Here is a 20031-nt window from a genome sequence, read left to right on the forward strand (position 1 = left end):
GGGCGCTCATGTTGTGTGCATCATGCATTTCCAGATGACGTACTTGCTGAGGGTGAGAGCGAGGGAGTCTGTTGCTGCTCTGATCTTGTTCTGTGCCTCCACATGGGTCATTTCCTCTGCGTTAGAGTTGTCGATGGACATCACCCAGTCTCCGACGCCGACACCAGCCTGGGCCGCCTTTCCGCCCGGGGTCAGCTGGAGGAAAGACAACAGAAGAGGTGGATGAAAACATGCTCAAAGAAAATCCTACAGTTAATTATCCTTTAATAAGAAAAAAATAAATATGATGAATTTAAAAAGTCAGCAATATTAGTATGTATCTTGTTCTTTCAAGGACAGCATTAAATAATCACAAATATAAATGGATTTCACTTTTAGGCAGCAAGTCACGTCACAAAGAAAACGTGTTCAAAACCAGGTTAAAAAAGTCCTTAAAATGTACCTTTAAAAGCTAACCTCTCTCACCTCATACGTATGAAACGTTCAGGAATGCTAAGAACACAAAGAGTCATGTTCACTTGACTTTCCGGTAATGTCTGTTAACAACACTTAATGATGGACTCTGGGAGTCTGTGTGTCTGGGTCTGACGGGCCAGCCGAGATATTTCACTCAACACTACTGGGAACAGCCATTACAGGTCATCATGATGTCATCAGTCATCAGCATATGATTTACTGCAGATGTGACTTAACACTATGAAAGCTGCAGACAGGGACCATATGTTACAAATAGTCACATCATTTACTGGAACAACCCGTCTACTTTTCAATCCACACAGGTAAGTCACTGCACGGTTTCACCGACAACAGGATGACATCATCCTTCAGAGGGGGTCGCGCAGGCTGCCGACATATTGAGTCAGAGCAAAGCGCTGGAGTTTTGTTACAAAGAAGAAGAACTTTCCATCGCCTGTGTAGGTGGTGATGGTTTCCTACATGTACACAGACTACGCTGTCTGCTGTGTGTATTAGTAGTTCTAGAGGACATGACAGAGATGCCAAATCGTGTTTAGTTAGGGCTTAGTCAGCTTGCCCATGCGGCTTAATGAAACTCGAGACTTGTGTCAAATTCTCAGATAACTGGAGTACAAAGTGTTCAGCATCAGATAAGCTAGTGGGTGCCAGGATTTCTGGCAAAAAAAAAAAAAACCTATTAGGATTACTCTCTGATGTCATGGATCCCTGCAAATGTTAGCTCATCAAAAGCTCAGAGGACTCAGCGGTTCAATCAATAGTTTTCTGCCATGTTCAGCTAAGCTATCACACTCGCCGCTTTGATTCTGCACATTAAACATAAACACTGGTGTGAGCAGGGGGGTAATATGCTCTGTAAACTGATGACAGCTCAGGAGGAAAAACTACTCCCCAACCCACCAAGACAGCAAAGTCAAAGCCTGCTTTACATCAAAAAACACAGCAAAGCTAAAATTAGGGAAGAAGTGCATTCCTCAGGGGCCGTCCGAGCTTCACTTACTTTACAGCCAAGTTCAAACATCACTATAATTGCCTTGATTCCACTCACTTGAAGCAATAAGAGTGGTTAAGAAAGATAACATTTTCAACAGTTTAGAGAGAAGTAAAGCTTGCACAAGAGAAAAACACCTCTGACAGACACAAGTGACAGATTCTGAAGGGGGCACGGTCTGGCATGATGCCACTGAGGTCACTGCAGAGAGCTGCAGCCCCCTTTTTACTACGAGACTGGATAGTAAAACTCGAGCACCTTGTAATTTTACCAAAATAAAACAACGATTTTGTTAGTGTTTAACAACAAATCTCAGGGGCCTTAGCCACAGAGGCACTCACGGAACATGTAGCTGTTTAATTATTTCATTAGAAAGGAAGGTGTTAAAATGTTACTAGGGAGCACAAAAGGAAAACCCCATCATTGTGTGCTCTCTTTAACAATAAGAAGACCCTTATGCGAATTATACAGAGCAATAAAAGCTACTGAAGGAGCTAATGTTATTCTAATTTTGATGAAACATAGGAAATACAGATAAGTAAGGAAAACAATTAATGAATAAGAAACACAAGGGAAAAAAGGATGCAAACACGTTGCACTCTACACAACCTTCACCAAAATTAATCTAATGTTGGTTTTGCATTCAATTTATTTCTTCATGAGTATGTACTAAAAAAGTAGTGAACCTATATTGCTGATCTAAAAAAAGAGGATAATATATGAAGCCATTAAGACTTCAGATTGAAAGTGTATGTGTGTCAGAGTGAGTTGAGTTAGTGACGGACACAGACACCTGTGCTCCTGGCTCAGGTTCAGAGTGCAGCTGCTCCTCCACTTGAGACGGCAGCAGTTAAAGTTGCTTTGCTCAGACCTTTGGTTGGTAGGGGGCAGATAGTAATCCAATACCCCCCCAGCAGTTTGTCAATACAGCAAAGGACAGTGGAAAACATGTTCCTGAATGCAACACACTGCACAACAACCCGGGATCAAACATGATGGCAGAGCCGTGATGTATGACATCATGTAGCGAGCAGACCACAAAGGCAGGCTTTTGATGAGGCAGATTCCTCTGAAACACGTAACAAACAAGAAGCAGATTTCTTCTCCAACATGATTTTGTGCAAATATGTTTGTACCTCACCTCACACAACTGAGGTTATTCACAACTACAGGGTTAGCCTGCCAGCTAGCAGCCTGTTTCAAGGCTTTTTGGCCGGGTACCGCAGCAGAGCTGTTTTGGTATGCTATCGAATTTCAAAGCATTAGCCAACCTTTCAAAATGCAACGTCTTGAATTCACCTTTGAAGTTCTTCCCTTGACTGACCCTCCAGGTGAGCCAGGGCCTCGAACTCCCCCCAGGCTTCATACGCTTGCTTTTGGTCAAACTAATAATGCACCAGAGTTTATCTACAGCTGTAGATTCACCGGCAATGTAACTCTGCACCAGCTCAGTTTTATTCTTTCCACGGCTATTTGGGGGCCGAGAGACAGTCTGTCCTTACATCACTCACACAGCACAGCTGATGCAAAGCCATAAATATCCCTCTGAGAAATGGAAAACCAAACCTGCAAGTATGTGGTCCCCCGTAATGACTGCAGTGGAACACCTAGCACTAACTCACCTTAAAACACTGCTGCACTGATCACAACATAACACATTCACATCCAACTAGCCACAAACGAAATGTCCCCTGAAGGCAATCTATCAGAAACACCTGAATTATTAATCCAGCCCTCTAACAAGGCCTCTTCCCCGTCTGTTTGTGTGTGTGTGTGGTTACGGGAGTGTTTTAAAGGCTACAAGTGATAAAGCAACAGATGGTGTGCAAGTCAGACAGAGACACAGGAATCTAAGACTGGATGACACATCCAGCTGTGGTGGTGGACAGACATCCACAAACCTTCTCACTCACTTATTGACTCCACTCTCCTGTAATGTCCTCTGAACTCTTGATCTCAGCAGTTTGGCATGTGTTTGTCGATAGAAAGCAGATGGTGCTCAGAGGCCCGGTTATGGTAGCATAATGTTTATATAATCACGATGGCACGAGATCTGGGGCAGATATATGGAGGAACCCCTCAGAGCAGGTTTAGAGCTGCCACAGACTGGGGTAGACTCAACTGAAGCAATGAAAGTGTTACCATGACATCTTGCTTCCTATATTTATATCCCTTTCCAGCCCAAACAGGATGTTGGGGCAGGCATGCGGAGAGGGAGAGAGATATAATTTTACTTAAGCAGCCCTCTGTCTCCTCAAGGTCAAGGAAGTGAAATTCAAGAAAAGCAGTTAAAGAGACAGACGCTCAACAGACTGTCTCAAGAGTTTCAGTTGTCAGCTTTCATTTGGGGAGATGCTCGTGTGATGAGGGCCGACTTGACGTTTAACCCACGTTTGACCCTCCATATGAGACGGCTGTTGGGCGACAATCCTTTGGCATTCACAGGGACTCAAGTCAAGGACTGCAGCTCCATAGACACAACGGCAAAACCACATAATCACATAAGATGACCACGTAAAGTTAAGATCCAGTTTTTCTGGTCTGGTCAAGTCATTTGCACTCCTGATTTTACAACTGAAGTTTACTAGTGCTGGTTAGTTAGTTGTATTCATTTAATGTTTCCTACGGTTTTGGAGGACGTCAGTGATTAGCTTTGGTTCAGAGACTGCAGAATGCAGGTTTTAACCAACAGTGTTACCAACTGGTGGCTTAAAGGATCAATTCTCCCCTGGAAAAAGCCACAGTCAGTCGAAGCTGGTGTGCTCTGTAATCGATAGAAGCAATAATATTTGAAATTGGCGCCATAGCTGTGGAGAAAGTTGTACAAACAGCTCGTGTTTTCGCCCATTCTACATTCCTACAACACCCAGCATGCACTGCGCCCCTCCCTCTGAAAGAAATGGCCCAATGAGAGACGCTGAAATACTACCGTTTTCCAGTCAAGGAGATTGATCGCTGCAGGATCCGAAATACGACGAGAATATTCCGGTGGATCATCTAAAAAAATCTTCCAGTCTGCAGTCTACATTTCAAACCTGACGATTTTGAAGGAGACATGACATCGGAGGCGGGCGTTCTAGATTGAGGAAGTATAGTTTAGCGAGCTCCCTGGCCTCCGCCACATAACGTATTTTACGCAGTCTGGCGGAGGTTTTCCAGGGCCCATTAGAGAAGCGGATAGCATCATCCAATAGCACAGAGCGAAATTGCATTTTCTTTCTACCATAATGACATTAGCTCCACATAATAGCATGATGGGACTGAGGTTGAAAATTGGCGAACTGGCCCTTTAAGACTTGGGTAAAGACTAGGTTCATTATGAAAAACACTATTGAGCTTTATTATGGGTCTGCAGGTATGCAGGCCCAGGCAGGCATAATAGGGGCAAAAGTCAAGATCACTCTGCCTCAGTTGTTTCAATTTTGATACACAGTATTTAGATCTGTCTCTCACAAGTCATGTAACTTTATGGAAAGGAAATACTAAATATCTGGAGTTCCCTCTAAATTATACTTAAATGCAGATAAAACTTAATTCTCTAACCCCAATAGAAATGTAAACAAGAACCAAGCAGCATCAAAGAAGCCAGGTCTGCTGGCAAATACATGTGCATAATATCGCAGTGTCAGTTTGAAAAGACTACAATGGCATTTTAGTTAAGGGGGCGGGGGAGGAAATAAAGGCCTTGCTTTCTCATTAGTTTTCATTGTTCTTTGTTTTTCCTGTCTGGCAAAAGGGAGTCAAAAACAGTCCAAAAAAAAGTTATGTACATATTTTCTCAGTTAATAAATGGGTGTGTTCATATTTAGCTCAAGTCAGAAAGCATTTTTCCTACTATAACGACTTCAAAGTTTGTCTTGGCTCTGTGTCCCTTCATCTGATTTCACTGGAAAAGTATTCCAGTGGGATTGAGGGGGTCCATCATCACGAGAAATGTGAGTGTGGAAGACATATTAGACACAGAAAGGAGACAAGAGGATTGTCTGTTGGTAGCGACAGGGTGGATACGAGGAAAAATGCCAGGAATGCTGAGAAAGCATAGCTTTCAAGGCTCGCAGACAGGGGAGGAAGGAAAACAAGAGCATTCATAGAGCATGGAAACCTATACACCCAACTCTCCCTAACACACCCACACACAGAGGAGGTAACAAGTCACAGACACACAACTTTTCCAATCAATGCAAAAAGTATTATAATCCCCATTTACAGCACAAAAACCTAAAGTAATTTACGATCACAATCTGCCGCAGTGAATCAAACAAAATGAGCTAATAACCATAAACTCAATAAATCCGTCTCTACTAAACTAATCGTCATCCAATCTATCGTAAAAACACTTAGGACTCATTGATCTTTCAGGAGTTATCTCCTACAATCTCTTCGCCTTGCAGCATTTTACTGAGCCTTTTGTCCCGTCACTCCACATGTTCTTCATTGTGTACTTGCTTGTCACTCACTGTCTGGGCTGAGATACTTATCAGCTACAGGCCTGTAAAGAAAGACCACCCACTAAATTCATCCTGAGTAAGCCCCATGAATGCAGGCCTGACTGTTCTCTTCCTAAAACTAAGGGATGCTGTATATCTTTGAGGTTTACATCCCCTCGCTGGGTTGTTTTCATCCTCTGCGCCTGTGTGATTCACTGACCGCTCTTTTATGACAAACGCGAGGAGGGCCAGAGAGAAAACCTGTCACATCTTTATAACTCCAGCAGCCTGAAGCCTGGTGGACTGCAGGAACAAGCCACAGAGATATTAGCCACTAACCAGTCGTTAAGTCTCCAATCTTAGCAGCCATTATCAATTTTACCCCGAGCTGCTCAGACTAACCTGGATCTAACATAATGTTTGGAGACACTGGCAGGGAACGGCTCTGCAAAGCACAAAGTATAAGCATAAATCATCATGCCTCATGTACCTGGATTGCAGAAAAACTGGCCTCCTGTGCTGGCTATGGATAATTCAACTACAACTACTGGCACACCCACCACAGCGCTGCCTGCCAGTGTGGGGTGAAATTCCTCTCACACTCCTATATGCCTTCAAAAAACCCGTGTTTGTTTTGAGCCAGTTGTCAAATCAAGTTTTTACATCTGGTTGGTCTTTTATGGGAAAGAAGAAAATGTTTCTTGTCATGAATCCAAGAGGAACATTGTGTTTCTGACTGTGATGCCTGCCAGGGAACTGACACAAGACATGTACTGACAAGGCTGGTGATAAGTGCTGCCCGCACAACAGGATTACGTCAGCTCTACACGCACGCCGATCCATGCTGCTTGCAACACACTGTAGCCTAACCACAGGACATAATCAATGGAGCAGAAAATATTAAATCCTTTGTTGCAGCTTTTTGGTCGTCTTAAATGTTATAACTCTTTAGTAACTGCAAAGAAACAAAAACTGCATGGTTAAAAAGACTCAGAGTATGTCAGTTAACCTTGGGAGGCCTGACCTATATCTAATTACCTTTTCATTTCTAATTTTCTCTACAATGTGAAGCTGAGAGTATTGAACAGAGTTGAGGATTTAAAACACTTTTGGATGACCTCGGCCTCTAAGGCAGCATTGTAACAACGTCAATAGGGAATGGGTGCATAATAGAAAGCTAGATCTGTGTGCGCAGTAGCTGGCAGCAATGTTGGAATGGTTTTATGTGTACGCAAGCGTGTGCGTGGCTGCGAGTGAGAGTCTGTGCGTTTGTCAGGGAAAGCAGCAGTGCACTTATAAGGCCTGGAAAGTGGTTGCAGCTCTCTTGAATAGCGACAGCAGTTTATAGGCTATTTGACAATATATTAAATGGAGAGGTAGTGACCCAACATGGAGAGCACAAAGCAAAGACACACAACAGCGTGTCCTTGTGACCGATTCATGCTATTAATTGCTCAGGAATTGGATGTCAAGACTGACTGCATGAGAGTTGGTAGCACACCATGAAAATGTGAGAGATATGAAAATGCAAAGCTAACAAAAGAGGACGTGCATTTGCTCAGGTAGGGTCATTATGTGGTATCCAAAGCAACTGGGACTCTCCTGTAAATATGTCAAGGGTTTTATATAAAACCTTGAAGGAACATACAGATGTTTACAGGGACGATCCTTCATGCAAATCTCAGGAGAGTGCACAGGCGTCAATTAGCCCTGATGCAGAGAAGTACGAAAGATGGCTCCAATCCCAAACAGTGACTTACCCTTGAGACGGTGAGGGGCATGCTGAAGTCCTTCCCTCCCTGCAGCCTGAAGCCCCAGGGCGCTGGGCCACTGAGGGTTACAGTGTATGCGTTCATAGCCTTGGGGGAGAGAAAGGAGGAAACAGAGTCTCAATTAGTCAGGAAGTACGGCAAAGCTTTTGGAGGCCACACGTCCTGCAAGCAACCTATAGCTGCTGGTTGTCTGCTTACGTTCCCTACGCAAACAAACACGTCTGACACTGAAACTGATGTTTACACTGTTTTCTTTCAGAGTATGTAACGTTTATCTTTTTAAAATTAGCTTTTTATAATAACCATATCATGATAGTTCCTTAAATGTGCATTTTGGCAGAGATAATCAATTAAAATGAGGCTGTTTACATAACTTATAAGATGATAAACTACCAGAGCTCCTGCTGGGACACGACGTTGCTACATTTATCAACACACAAATTAATAAGCTGCTTTGCCTTGCGTCATAATCTGAGAGGAACATTTATATAAAGAGTTAAACAAAGCCAATGCAAATGAGTACCACAGAAGATATGGGCATTATAAATCTAGTGAACAATAAGTACATAAGCAACATTCAACAGTTATCCTTCTGTATCTCAGGGTAAGAATAGCCTGATCACTGTATTTGATTAATTCTTTTACTACTATATAGAACTGTAACAAAATACATGCCCTCTTGCTCACAATAAATAACTTCAAACATCGCCACAACTTATTATTGACATTGAATGGCTAACTCACCAGGTAATTTTAAGAACCAAATGCAACTTGAGACGCAGGGCTATGTCACTGGCTCTTATTTGTGAGCTATGGCTGTACCACTGACCTCTGTACCTGCACCCCTAACCTAGCTCCTCCTCCTCCTCCTCCTCCTCCTCCTCCTCTACAACCCCACCAGGTGCCATTGCACTTCATGACACACGGCTAGCTACCCAAGATGCCACTATGCAAACCTACCTTGTCCTCAGGGGACGGCCGATAGCCAAAGAGCTGGGAGAAAGCTAAAGAGTCAGTAAGCTGGGGCAAGCAGATTCTCTCTCTGTTGGCAAACCCTACCCCCCGACACTGTGTGTGACACAGGCAAGCCCTAGCCTCTCCTCAGAGGCTATATAAGGAATGTAAAACTACACCAAACTATTTCAGCCCAACACCCACATGAGTCACAGCAAGAGAGAGAGGGGGGTAGAGGAGGACGGAGAGAGGGAACGTCAGCTACCCCTATATTCTGGCTATAGCCTCCTACATAAAAGTCAATCGATACAAGAAAGGGCAGGCGTCCACAACAGCATTCAAACTTATGGAATAATACATTCCTGCCGGAGGGCATGGAGCACAGAACACGAAACCAGCAATTATATTTTAACATCAAATTCTTGAAGCAATGAGGAGCTCACATAAAGTACAAACTAAAATGTGGGTGTGCGCATCCATATTATGTATTCTTTGGTCTGTGCCTGTCATTATTTAAGAACCTCAAATACCCTCATCCTTAAAGTGCAACTCTCTAGGTAACATTAAGAGTCTTCTTTAGCAAAACTTGGATTCGTTTCCTGCCACTTTTCTCGTATTAGCACTCCTACAGGGATGTTCAGGAGCCAAGAAAAATCAATTACGAGACAGATTGCATGAGAAAATAAATGAAAAAGACCCCTTACAGCAACAGGTAATGGAGTTTAGAAAACAGCACAGTGCAAATTGATTTTTCATGTTTTTGTTTTTAACAGAGTGCAATAACACATGGGAAGTTAAAGCATGATAATGGAATAAATTCAGATAATTTAATGGCACCCTCTTTATTCATAATCAGCCTTAACAGATAAATATGCAAGTAATGTCTGTGGTGCTCATTCAAGTGACGTCCCTGTTTATGGCATTGCTATTTATAATCCCCTTTGGTGTCGCTTTAATGTTTCTATAGGAACTTTAAATGTGAGTGTTCATACATCCTCAAATACACATAATTACATGCTTATTAGCATTATGGTTAACAAGCAACGAAATTAGGAGCTTATATAGCTTACTTTTAATTAATTTTAAAGTGTCCAAGACAGTTTTATGCAACATGTAATTACAAGCTCCACTGGAAACACTGTTAAAGCAGCAACACCACTGCAGTGCACACCTTAAAATAAAGCTTAACATTTACAATGGAAGTAGCTCAGTGTAACACGAAAACAGGAAAAAACAGTCTCGGCTTTGGAAAAGGAGTCCGACGGTGCTTCAGAGCAGCCAGCCAAAAACCATAAACTGCACAATGAGCACAACACAGCCGTACAATAACTTACACTGTGCAAAAAGTTAGCTGTAAAAAGTTACACGAAGGTAGGCGTTCAGATGTTTGAATAAATCAATGAGCATACCTCTTGTCCCCCCTGTTCGACAGACATCGCGACTCAAGTCTTCTGGACAGAAAAAGTCAGTCGGTACGTGAGCTAAGTTTCGGACTTCCTTAAAGCGGACGTCAGGAAGCCACCGTGGATCCCCTTGGTGAGCAGTAGGATCATTCCCTCAAATTCTTTTTAGTAGACTCGGCTGAAACGTCAGAAGTCACATGGGCCGCTGCTTCTCTTCATGCTCCGGCTGTAAACCAGGAGAGGCCGTGCTTTACAGACATCCCAGCTGTTAAACCGTCTACTGCTAATCCACATCAATCACACGGACTTTAATGAAGCTTTTAAAACCAACTGAGTGTTGTTTCTTACTGAAAACGTCGACAAAACACCATTTAACAATTTAAATAAATACATATTTAAAAATTGTTTTTGTCTTTTACATTAACTGGGCTTTATTTCAAAAACGCATCAGGTCAGACAGCACAGCCTCGGTATTCAGTATCACAAGAGCAGCTGTTAATTGTTCACTTAATTAATAAGTGGCCACAGGTGTGCGCAATGAATAAGTAATGAGACAAATTACGTAGAGTAGAAAGTAGAAATATTTGCCTTTACCTTTAGGCAAAACCATAATTTATCTTTCCTGATTTGCATTTATACAGTATATATTTTTAATGAACTACATTTATAAAGACAACTAAAGTTACCATTATTTTAAAGATGAATAATTTACGTGGTGTGTTATGGGGAAAAAGATACTGTATAATAAATGATACAAAATAGCTCCACTTCAATCAGACTCCTTGAACAAATACTGGATGCCTCTTTCTCAAAAGGCATACAAGTTGTAACAAAACTTTTAAATAAATATGACATCAATCATTTAAATAATTCATAGGCTATTAGTTGGAACAATGTTGCCAGGTTATAGTAAACAATCTATTTGGCTAGTTTGTTGTCCTCTAATAGGCACTATTGTGGAAAAAGTAGCTTGTATTTGCTTTTGATACTTTTGAATTTCCCAATTATTACTTATTTTGATATTGATAACCTCTAAATGCAAGAATCTAATTTGTTACAGGGTATTGTTATACTGTTTTATTGCTTTTGTTTGGGTAAATAATTGTTCAGCACTGCTGATAGATAAAGATTGTTGTTGGATTACATTGGTACTCAATATTTCTCACAGGAGAGACAGAAACTATGCTATGGACTAATAAGAATATGTATCAAATTAATGGCCAAGAAGTATATGTACACATAAAATGAATTTTAATGTTTTTTAAAATATCTTACACACAGTTCCAATTAACATAGAGAGAGAGAGAAAGAAAAAAAGTGGGTGAATACATACATCATAATGTGTGTATTGAAGCCACAGTGAACTACAGCATACAATATGCATGTACATGTCAAGTGTTGCATTTTGATATATTTATTTTAAGCACATTCTGACGTATTTTTTCACATTTTAATTGTTTAATTCGGCTGAGAAGGATCTTGTATGAAATGTGCTACATGGGGGATATTATTACTTACCATTGAAAGCATCACTTTGAGATGATACTGTAGCATAATCAGTTACAGGCCTTCTGACAAAAGATTCAGCAGACGACCAGCAGGTGGCGACAAACTGCACCAAAAGGCAGATGGTACCCTCGGGGTGCTGCCCTGCTCCATCATCACAGTGGCTGAACAAGTGAAGAAATCATGAATCATCAGTGAGGGCCTGACTCGAAGCTAACATTTTTTTAAGACTTAGATTGTTTTTCCTGTTGCCCACATAGTCTACTTAGAATAGCTACTATTCGAGTAAAATATTTAAGTTGTTTGCATCAACGTTTCACAACTAGTTGCCTGAATTCGGCTCTTTGACGTTTGCTAGCTAACCCTACCAAGCTCAGTTCAACTTGTAAACACTTTTGTAAAAGATGGCTGACAACGGAGCACACCCGACTGAAGAGGACCCGGCTGCAGCTTTCCTGGCCCAGCAGGAGAGTGAAATAGCGGGGATAGAAAATGACGGCGACGGATTTGGGGCGCTGGAAGAAGCGGACGACCAACAGCCGTCTGAGCCGGAGCCTGTAAACTATGGTGAGTTTGTGACTGAGCTAATGTCAGCCTCGGCTAGCAAGCTAACGAGCTAACTAAAGCTAGCCTATATGCCTACCGGTACTTTGACTGGAGTGGTAATAAGTTAGTTAGCCGAGAATAGCTCCCATCAATATAAGTTTACAATAGTATTAGAAGTTGGTACTATCATGTAGTGTATCAGTTCACATTGGCTAACCTGCCAATTTGCTATTAAACTAATGTAACGTTAGCCTCAGAGCGTAGCTGGCTGACCGTGGTGCGTTTAAATGCACACTGAGAACGTACGCTAGTTATTCGAGTAAACTATGTAGCATGTAAATTACGTCCTTATACAATATATTAACATTATATAGCAGTTACTGACTTATATTACATCAGGAACAACCTGGAAAAACCGGTCCTGTAAACTGTCAGAGCTGCATAGACAACATCAGTGCCCAAACAGGTGCAGCCGCATTACTGAGGTAACATTTACCTTAAAAACAAAGTGACAGTTTCATTGTTAACACGAGTTAACCCCGGTGATGAGGAAGTGAAACTAACTGTAAAACTCATTTTAAGATTAAACTTTGTTCTCTTATAACAATGTCAGACGGTTTTGACGAGGAGCCAGCCACCGTTAATGGGGACATGTTTCAGGTGAGCCTATTACTTATAGTTTCTTAAGTTATATTTCACATCACATTATCTCTTTGTGTGCTATGAAATAATTTCATTTACTTTCCTTTTAATTGTGGTTTTGTTCATAATTTATGAAATAAATGTTTTATTTCCTCCAAAGGAGTCCAATGGCCCAACAGACAACTATGCAGCCATCGCCCAGGTCGATATTCAGAGGCAAGAGCCGGAGAGTTTACGCAAGTGGAGGGAGGAACAGAAGACACGCCTTGAGGCATTAGGTGAGCAAAAATGATCTCACCAGGGGACGAATCATTCTGGTTAATGTGCTTCTTACTTAAAGTAATAATCTTGAAGACTTCAGTTTAAATAAATGTCTGTTAAGTCACTATCTATCGCCGAATGAGGTAAGACAATGGTGATTGAGCCTATGGCCCACTGATGAAAGCCTTTGCATTTGCAGTATTACGGACTGGGTGTCTGTGGCGACTTTTGTGAAAAAAATAACAAGCGGCGTCCAGTTATTGGACGCGTTTTCTATCACCCAGCAGTGGTCTGCCAGAGAGGGTAGGCGGAGCTAAGCGGCTGCTTTTACTGTGTTGCAAGTAAACAATAATCTACTATGGCTGAACAAACAAAGAAAAGATGGATGACTACAGATACAACTTCAAAAATAAGTGAAAATCCAAAGAAAAAGAAACAAATTCGACGCTCAGATGAAGGCAAACAGTCTAAAAAGGAAAAGCAACCGTCAGTGAGGAAAATCAAGAGTTACAATCGGAGCCAACCGTGGACGTCACACATGCAGCACTGTCTGGATATCTGGGAAGTGTGCTTCCGCAATTACCACTTTGTCTTCATTGGTGCTGCCAAAGAGAACAAAACTAAAGACTTTATTGTATCTATTTTTCAGTTACCTTGAAGGGAAATGATGCAGCACAGTTGTCCAGTTGTTTCATTGTTAGAACTGATCATATGTTTGTTTTCTCTTCTATTTTTTCATCTTCTGAGGTGTCTGACTATTTTGTTCTCTCCTGTTGCATCCCAACTAGACGCCGCATCCAAGGCAGCAGAGGCAGAGTGGAGAGAGAAAGCCAAAAAGGAGCTGGAGGACTGGCATGTGCACCAGAACGAGCAGATGGAGAAGAACAAGACCAACAACAGGTTAGTGTCTGACATGCCCCCCGTAAACATGAAGAGAAGTAACAGTTGGTTCATTGTTATAATGTGATGATGCTGCAATCACTTCACTGAACTCATTCTATTCATCTTATGTGTTCTACTGGCAGATTGCATTCTTTTTTTCATTAGAAATCATTCAAAATGTTTAACTATGCCTGTCAAGTAATACACACTGTGTAGCAACAGAAACACAATACCATGAGGTGGACTGGCAGAATTTTAAACTTTGCATATATTTTGTTTGAAGAATTTGTCTTGGACTTACTCCAAATTTGTTCATTGCTGAAATAAATTAAGTCAACTTAAAGGTTGCACTCAGTGTTGTACGTTATGCTCACAAAAAACTGCATTCTTTCCTTTTCTAACCCGTTCTTCTCTCACACTTTCCAACAGACTCTGTCCAAGTCTGGCACGGTATCACTCTGCATCTGTGTCTCTAGTTTTTGCCAGTTTCTTCCTCTGTGCCTGTGAACGCACTGAGAGACAATCCTCTGATGAGATATTAGTCTACAGCTGTGTGTCCTCTTGGACTGCCTGGAAAACAAAACAGGAAGCTAGTTAGCTCGAAGGAATGCAAACAGCAGGGAGCAATTGTATCATCCATGCTGCAGCCTAGCATCAAAGCGGCCTGTAGTTCAATTAAGTACTTCAGTGCCAATCTAAGTTTGTTTATTGGCAGAATAGCTTGTATTTAGACCACTTTAAACCTTTAATTTCAGCCTCATTAGAATTGTTTCTCAGTCGCTTACATAATCCTTTTAATGCAGCCTTAACTTTTCTCTGCTTGTCGTTTGACACTGAAATTGTTCTCCTCTCTCCTTCTTTTCCTGCTTTCTTGGCCTTGCCTGCGTACTAGGATTGCTGACAAGGCTTTCTACAAACAGCCCAACTCTGATGTTATAGGCTTTGTGTAGGTTTAGCATTCTAATGCTTTTTAATGTTGTATACCCCATGAGTAACTAGTTGATTTTCACCTGATGCATGCCCAAACACTAAAAACTACCAGTCTATTTTTGAAGGCCTGATTTGGTATGTCGTCCTTTTTATTTAAATGTAACAACTCAAATAGAAGTTGATAATGTCTCCAACAAAGTGTTTTATTGGTATAAAGAAATGCATGAAGTGGGTGTCTATCTTTAGCAGAGATGCTATTCATGTGATTGAAGTTTGTGAGTGAGCACCAAGTTTGTTCAAAAAGGTTTGTTGTTATTGCAACTGTTCTGAAAAGCTCCTAATATTGCAGCTCATTCATATGTTTCCCTGCTCTCCCTCCCACCTGCAGAGCATCAGAGGAGGCTTTCCTGGCAGAGAGCGATGGCGACAGTCCAGGAACTGAATGGGAGAGAGTAGCCCGTCTCTGTGACTTCAATCCGAAAACCAACAAACAGGCAAAGGATGTTTCTCGAATGCGCTCGGTTCTCATCTCTCTCAAACAGACACCTCTGGTGCGCTAGAGAAATCCACAGGGAGAATTTCTGTTTTAGACAACATTGCCTTTTCAGTTTTAAACCTCACCTTGCATCAGAAAAGTTTGTATCCTCTTTTCCATAAAATTCCTGGTATGTTTATAACCTTTAATAACTTCCCACCTTCCTTGATGCCTGTTATATTGACATAATTTACTTAATCCCACTCTCTCGTGAGAATTTGGAGTGCTCTACTGTTACGACATCCTGTAGCGGGTCGGTTTGATCACTGCTATACTTAAGAAAATATTGTTACTTTAAGTTAAACATTTCCCTTCCCCTTTAACTTATAAATTGTTTTTAGGTCATTTTTGTTGCATGCCTCTGCCAATATTTTGGATGCACAATTTTAGTTTTATAAAATAGCATTTTGGTCAATGTCAAACACTTACTCAGCACTACTGCATATTAGATTGTAACCACTTATGCCTCTCATCATTGTAGAATCACAGTCTTTGTTCACATTTGTTGTATTATATCCCTGATTACCATATTTAACGTAGCTGGCATATGTTTCTCAAATGCATAAGCGTGTGGCCTTCTTGATGTAGCTCTTACTCCAGTTTGAGTATTCAGCCAGATGGATTTCCTCTTCAATTAGGCAAGATTTCAGCAAAAAAACGAAAATCACAACCAAAGATTTCTGCCATCATCTAAATTTTCAGAGTTCACATGATTAACGGCTTGTGCGGTTTCTCATTTCACAGATTTCTCAGCAGACGTTTTATTTGCCGTTTTTATGTTGCACTAATTTGTTTTAAGCATTACGCAGATTTTCTTTAAGCATTAATCAATAAGGTGTCAAATTCAACAGTAATGTCTGCACATTGTTTCACATGTTGCCTATTTGGACAGTTTAAATACTGAAAAAGGTGAATGTTAAAAGGGAACTGGAGAATCAAACTGCTAAGTATGATCACTTTAAGTAATTTGTACTGAATCGAGACTGTTGCCATCAAAATGCCCTGTGGATAGTCACTGAAATCCCTGTTGACCCAGTTAAAGCGTGAGGAGATAAAATCATGTGTGGCCCGGTGCCAACATCCACCATTGCATGCACTCAGGCGCACATTGCTGAAGTCTGTGCTGCTGTGAATTGGCAGTAATAATAGATTTACCCACCGTGTTTAGCATGCATCTGCTAAAAATAACAACACTGAAAGTCTGAGATGCAAGAAGTTTCCAGCTGCTCACTTGTTTTCATGTAATACTTGTCACACTTAACTGGCCACTGAAATGCCTCTGCATGGGTAAAGTGATTTCATAGAGTGCTGTCTTTTTCCAAATACAACATTTTGAGCACTGCTAATGAGGGCATTGATTGTCTTTGAGAGTTTAAGGTGGACTTTGAGACTGGGTCTGTCTAGTGTCTAAACCCTCCTCGCATTTAGCTCTACTCACCCAGGCCATTAACATAAAAACAGTTTTCACAATGAATTTCCCCACTGTTTTTTTAAATAAAGGTTGTGCAAGGAGTAGATGTCCCCTGAATGCAGCTGTGAGTGTCATTCTTTCTCTCAAATACACACAGGACACCAGCTTCAACTTAAAGTATCAGTTTAAAGATTTCTCATCCAGAAGACACATTCAGGCGTGATGTAGATCATTTCAGTGACAATACATAGGAATATTTGAAATCTAAGCCTCCTGATGAACCAGGAGAAAGCTACATATTATTCATATTTATCAGCATATGGCCTTCAAACTATTGTAGCAAATTGAGGTAAGTAATCAAGCTTAAAAAGCTTGTTATACTTTGCTGGTGCAAAATATTTCACCTCAATGAGCTATGAACAGCTTTCAAACAAAAATAAATAGTGCTGGCCTTGACACAGGTATCTGAACAATGTTGGAAACGTATAGTCAGTCCATTCAGAAACTAAGATCAGTCCAGGTCCAGGTTGGATTTGGTCTGATTCTGTGTTGACAGGCGATGGCAGAGGTGTGGGATTGGTCAGTCTTCATTGCTTGGGTTTCACAGCTGTGGCAAAGACTCCAAAAATGATGGCAACTACAGTGAAGCCCTGAGCGAAGATACGGCCCCTCATCAGCAGCTGGGACTGTCTGGTTTTCCCTTGATGGAAGGCCCGGAGACCGTACATCAGCGCTCCTGCTGTTCCCACACAACCTGGGGAAAACAAGGCGAACTGCAAGTTATAAACAGGATCTAACAGAACAGTGCAGGTTGATTGCTGCCTAAAACAAGGTACAGGTGTTAAGGTGATGCTGACTAACACCATATAAGCTTAGTTGTATTACTGTGTCATTTTGCTACAATATGTACAGTACTGTGCAAAAGTTTTAGGCAGGTGTGAAAAAATGCTGTAAACTAAGAATGCTTTCAAAAATATAAATAAGTTTATTTTTATCCATTTTCAAAATGTTAAGTGAGTGAACAAAAGAAAAATCTAAATGAAATCACTATTTGGTGCTACTACCCTTTGCTTTCAAACCAGCATCATTCTTATAGGTACACTTGCACAAAGTCAGGGATTTTGTAGGATTATAGTCAGGTGAATGATCAACCAATTATACCGAACAGGTACTAAAGATCTCAAAGGTTGAAACACAGCCATTAACTGAAACAGAAACAGCTGTGTAGGAGGCTTAAAACTGGGTGAGGAACAGCCAAACTCTGCTACCAAGGTGAGGTTGTGTCACAGGTCATACACCATGGCAAGACTGAGCACAGCAACAAGACACAAGGTAGTTATACTGCATCAGCAAGGTCTCTCCCGGACAAAGATTTCAAAGCAGACTGGGGTTTCAAGATGTGCTGTTCAAGCTCTTCTGAAGAAGCACAAAGAAACGGGCAACGTTGAGGATCGTAGACGCAGTTGTCGACCACAGACACTTAGTGCCGCAAATGAAAAACACATCAAGCTTATTTCCCTTCGAAATCGGAAGATGTCCAGCAGTGCCATCAGCTGAGAACTGGCAGAAACCAGTGGGACCCAGGTACACCCACCTACTGTCCAGAGAGGTCTGGCCAGAAGTGGTCATCATGGAAGAGTCTCCGACATGGAAACAAGGCCAAGCGACTCAACTATACATGAAAACATAGGAACTAGGGTGCAGAAAAATGGTAGCAGGTGCTCTGGACTGATGAGTCAAAATTTGAAATATTTGGCTGTAACAGAAGCCAGTTTGTTCACCGAAGGGCTGGAGAGCGGTACAATAATGAGTGTCTGCAACAACAGTGAAGCATGGTGGAGGTTCCTTGCAAGTTTGGGGCTGCATTCTGCAAATGGAGTTGGAGATTTGGTCAGGATTAATGGTGTCCTCATTGCTGAGAAATACAGGCAGATACTTATCCATCATGTAATACCATCAGGGAGGCGTATGATTGGCCCTTAATTTGTTCTGCAGCAGGACAACGACCCCAAACATACAGCCAATGTCATTAAGAAGTATCTTCAGCGTAAAGAAGAACAAGAAGTCCTGGAAGTGATGGTATGGCCCCTATAGAGCTCTGATCTCAACATCATGGAGTCTGTCTGGGATTACATGAAGAGACAGAAGGATTTGAAGAAGCCTACATCCACAGAAGATCTATTAACACTTCCATTTTTGAAAGCATTCTTAGTTTACAGCATTTTTTTTTTTTACACCTGCCTTTAACTTTTGCACAGTACTGTATATGCAGACACTTTAGGCTTTCACAGTTAACATAAAAGCTAACACTAAGACAGTGTGACATTAAAAGCAGTCAAGTCCCAACATTTAAGGGTAAACAAACAAACAACAAATGTCTATTCAAAAACTTCACAGTCAGCAGTTTTGAGAGACCAAAAAAAAGCTATATAGTCCCAAACGTGACAGACAAAGGAGGGGGCGTGTCAGCTCAATACTTTGTGAAAGGTTAAAGAAAAATTTCCAGAGATGGATGTTACTTGAAAGACACAGTACATGGTTACAAAATCAAAGAATTTTAATGTGTGTGAGAGATTTAGGTTATATTACCCTTGAAACCCTTATCAAGGGCACCGTGGCTCCTTATTGTTTTAAATTAATGCAGTCAAACTATTAAAAAGACAACTTTGAAAAGACTGACTAAAATACAAGCCATTCATCAATTAACAAGACTCAAATAACAGATTGGATACAAATACACAGCAGCTTAGGTACATTTTCCATTATGTTAAGTGACGTAGTTACTATTTCCTTACACGCAACATTCAGTTGAGTGTGGAGCTTTACAAGCTAACCTTTGAGTTAAACATAATTGACTTGACCACACCGTAATATAAAATACACGGTGTACTGTTTCGGTGCTTATGGCAAGCCATAGGTGCTGCACTTGTGTAACTTCGCTCTGCAGAGATACCCAGTTTGTGTAACTCACCTATAGGGACGAACGGGTTCTCCTTGGTTTTCCTGATGAATTTCTCTTTAAAAGTCTCATCTTTAATCTTCGGCAAAGGGCTGAAGCCTTCGATAATCGGGGGCTCAGAGAAGTCAAACAGCACAGGTCCTGAAGCCGATGTTTGAGGTGTTTGCTCAGGGACCGTTGGTGTCGTTGCAGCCGCCATGCTTACCTTGGACTGCAAAACCCAATCAACGGAGGAACTGGGAAACTAAACTTCCGGTTACACTTTAACCTCAGATTTCACAATAAAAGTCCGGATATTGTCAACGTCAGAAATAAAAATAAGGAGCGTCCTGTGATCT

General features: G+C 41.3%; 3 protein-coding genes across 9 annotated transcripts in view; 1 reads left to right on the plus strand and 2 right to left on the minus strand.

Annotated features, from left to right (window-relative positions):
* Positions 1-10167, minus strand: part of pdlim7 (PDZ and LIM domain 7) — a 32958-nt gene extending 22791 nt beyond the window's left edge. For 5 of the 6 annotated variants that reach the window (XM_069670593.1, XM_069670592.1, XM_069670591.1 and 2 more), the window contains exons 1-3: positions 10028-10167; positions 7653-7751; positions 44-195 (exon numbers count right to left, since the gene is read on the minus strand). In XM_069670593.1, coding sequence (XP_069526694.1) covers positions 44-195; positions 7653-7751; positions 10028-10054 — 278 coding nt within the window. In that variant the 5' untranslated portion in view covers positions 10055-10167. Of the gene's footprint in view, positions 1-43; positions 196-7652; positions 7752-8624; positions 8734-10027 lie in introns of those variants that run through there. The other variant, XM_069670594.1, reaches the window with a different exon arrangement.
* A 1507-nt stretch (positions 10168-11674) lies between these two features.
* cltb (clathrin, light chain B) lies at positions 11675-16851 on the plus strand. Of its 2 annotated transcripts, XM_069670598.1 has the most exons (6): positions 11675-12094; positions 12687-12733; positions 12876-12993; positions 13765-13876; positions 14751-14804; positions 15177-16851. In XM_069670598.1, exons 1-6 carry the CDS (start codon positions 11932-11934, stop codon positions 15346-15348), a joined length of 666 nt encoding a protein of 221 aa, XP_069526699.1. In that variant the 5' UTR covers positions 11675-11931; the 3' UTR covers positions 15349-16851. The 2 variants fall into 2 exon arrangements, with proteins under 2 accessions (XP_069526699.1, XP_069526700.1); XM_069670599.1 differs by lacking the exon at positions 14751-14804 and having other exon boundaries at positions 11677-12094.
* Positions 16852-16900: 49 nt separating this feature from the next.
* Positions 16901-19907, minus strand: higd2a (HIG1 hypoxia inducible domain family, member 2A). The gene is made up of 2 exons (XM_069670600.1): positions 19706-19907; positions 16901-17488 (listed from the first exon to the last, which is right to left on the minus strand). The coding sequence occupies exons 1-2, from the start codon at positions 19890-19892 to the stop codon at positions 17322-17324; spliced, it is 354 nt and encodes a 117-aa protein (XP_069526701.1). The 5' UTR covers positions 19893-19907; the 3' UTR covers positions 16901-17321.
* Between the last annotated feature and the right edge of the window lie 124 nt (positions 19908-20031).

The sequence above is a fragment of the Semicossyphus pulcher genome, unplaced genomic scaffold (genome assembly GCF_022749685.1).
Source record: "Semicossyphus pulcher isolate SPU_LCO1_2020_fin unplaced genomic scaffold, fSemPul1.0.p SCAF_2, whole genome shotgun sequence".
NCBI lineage: Eukaryota > Metazoa > Chordata > Actinopteri > Labriformes > Labridae > Semicossyphus > Semicossyphus pulcher.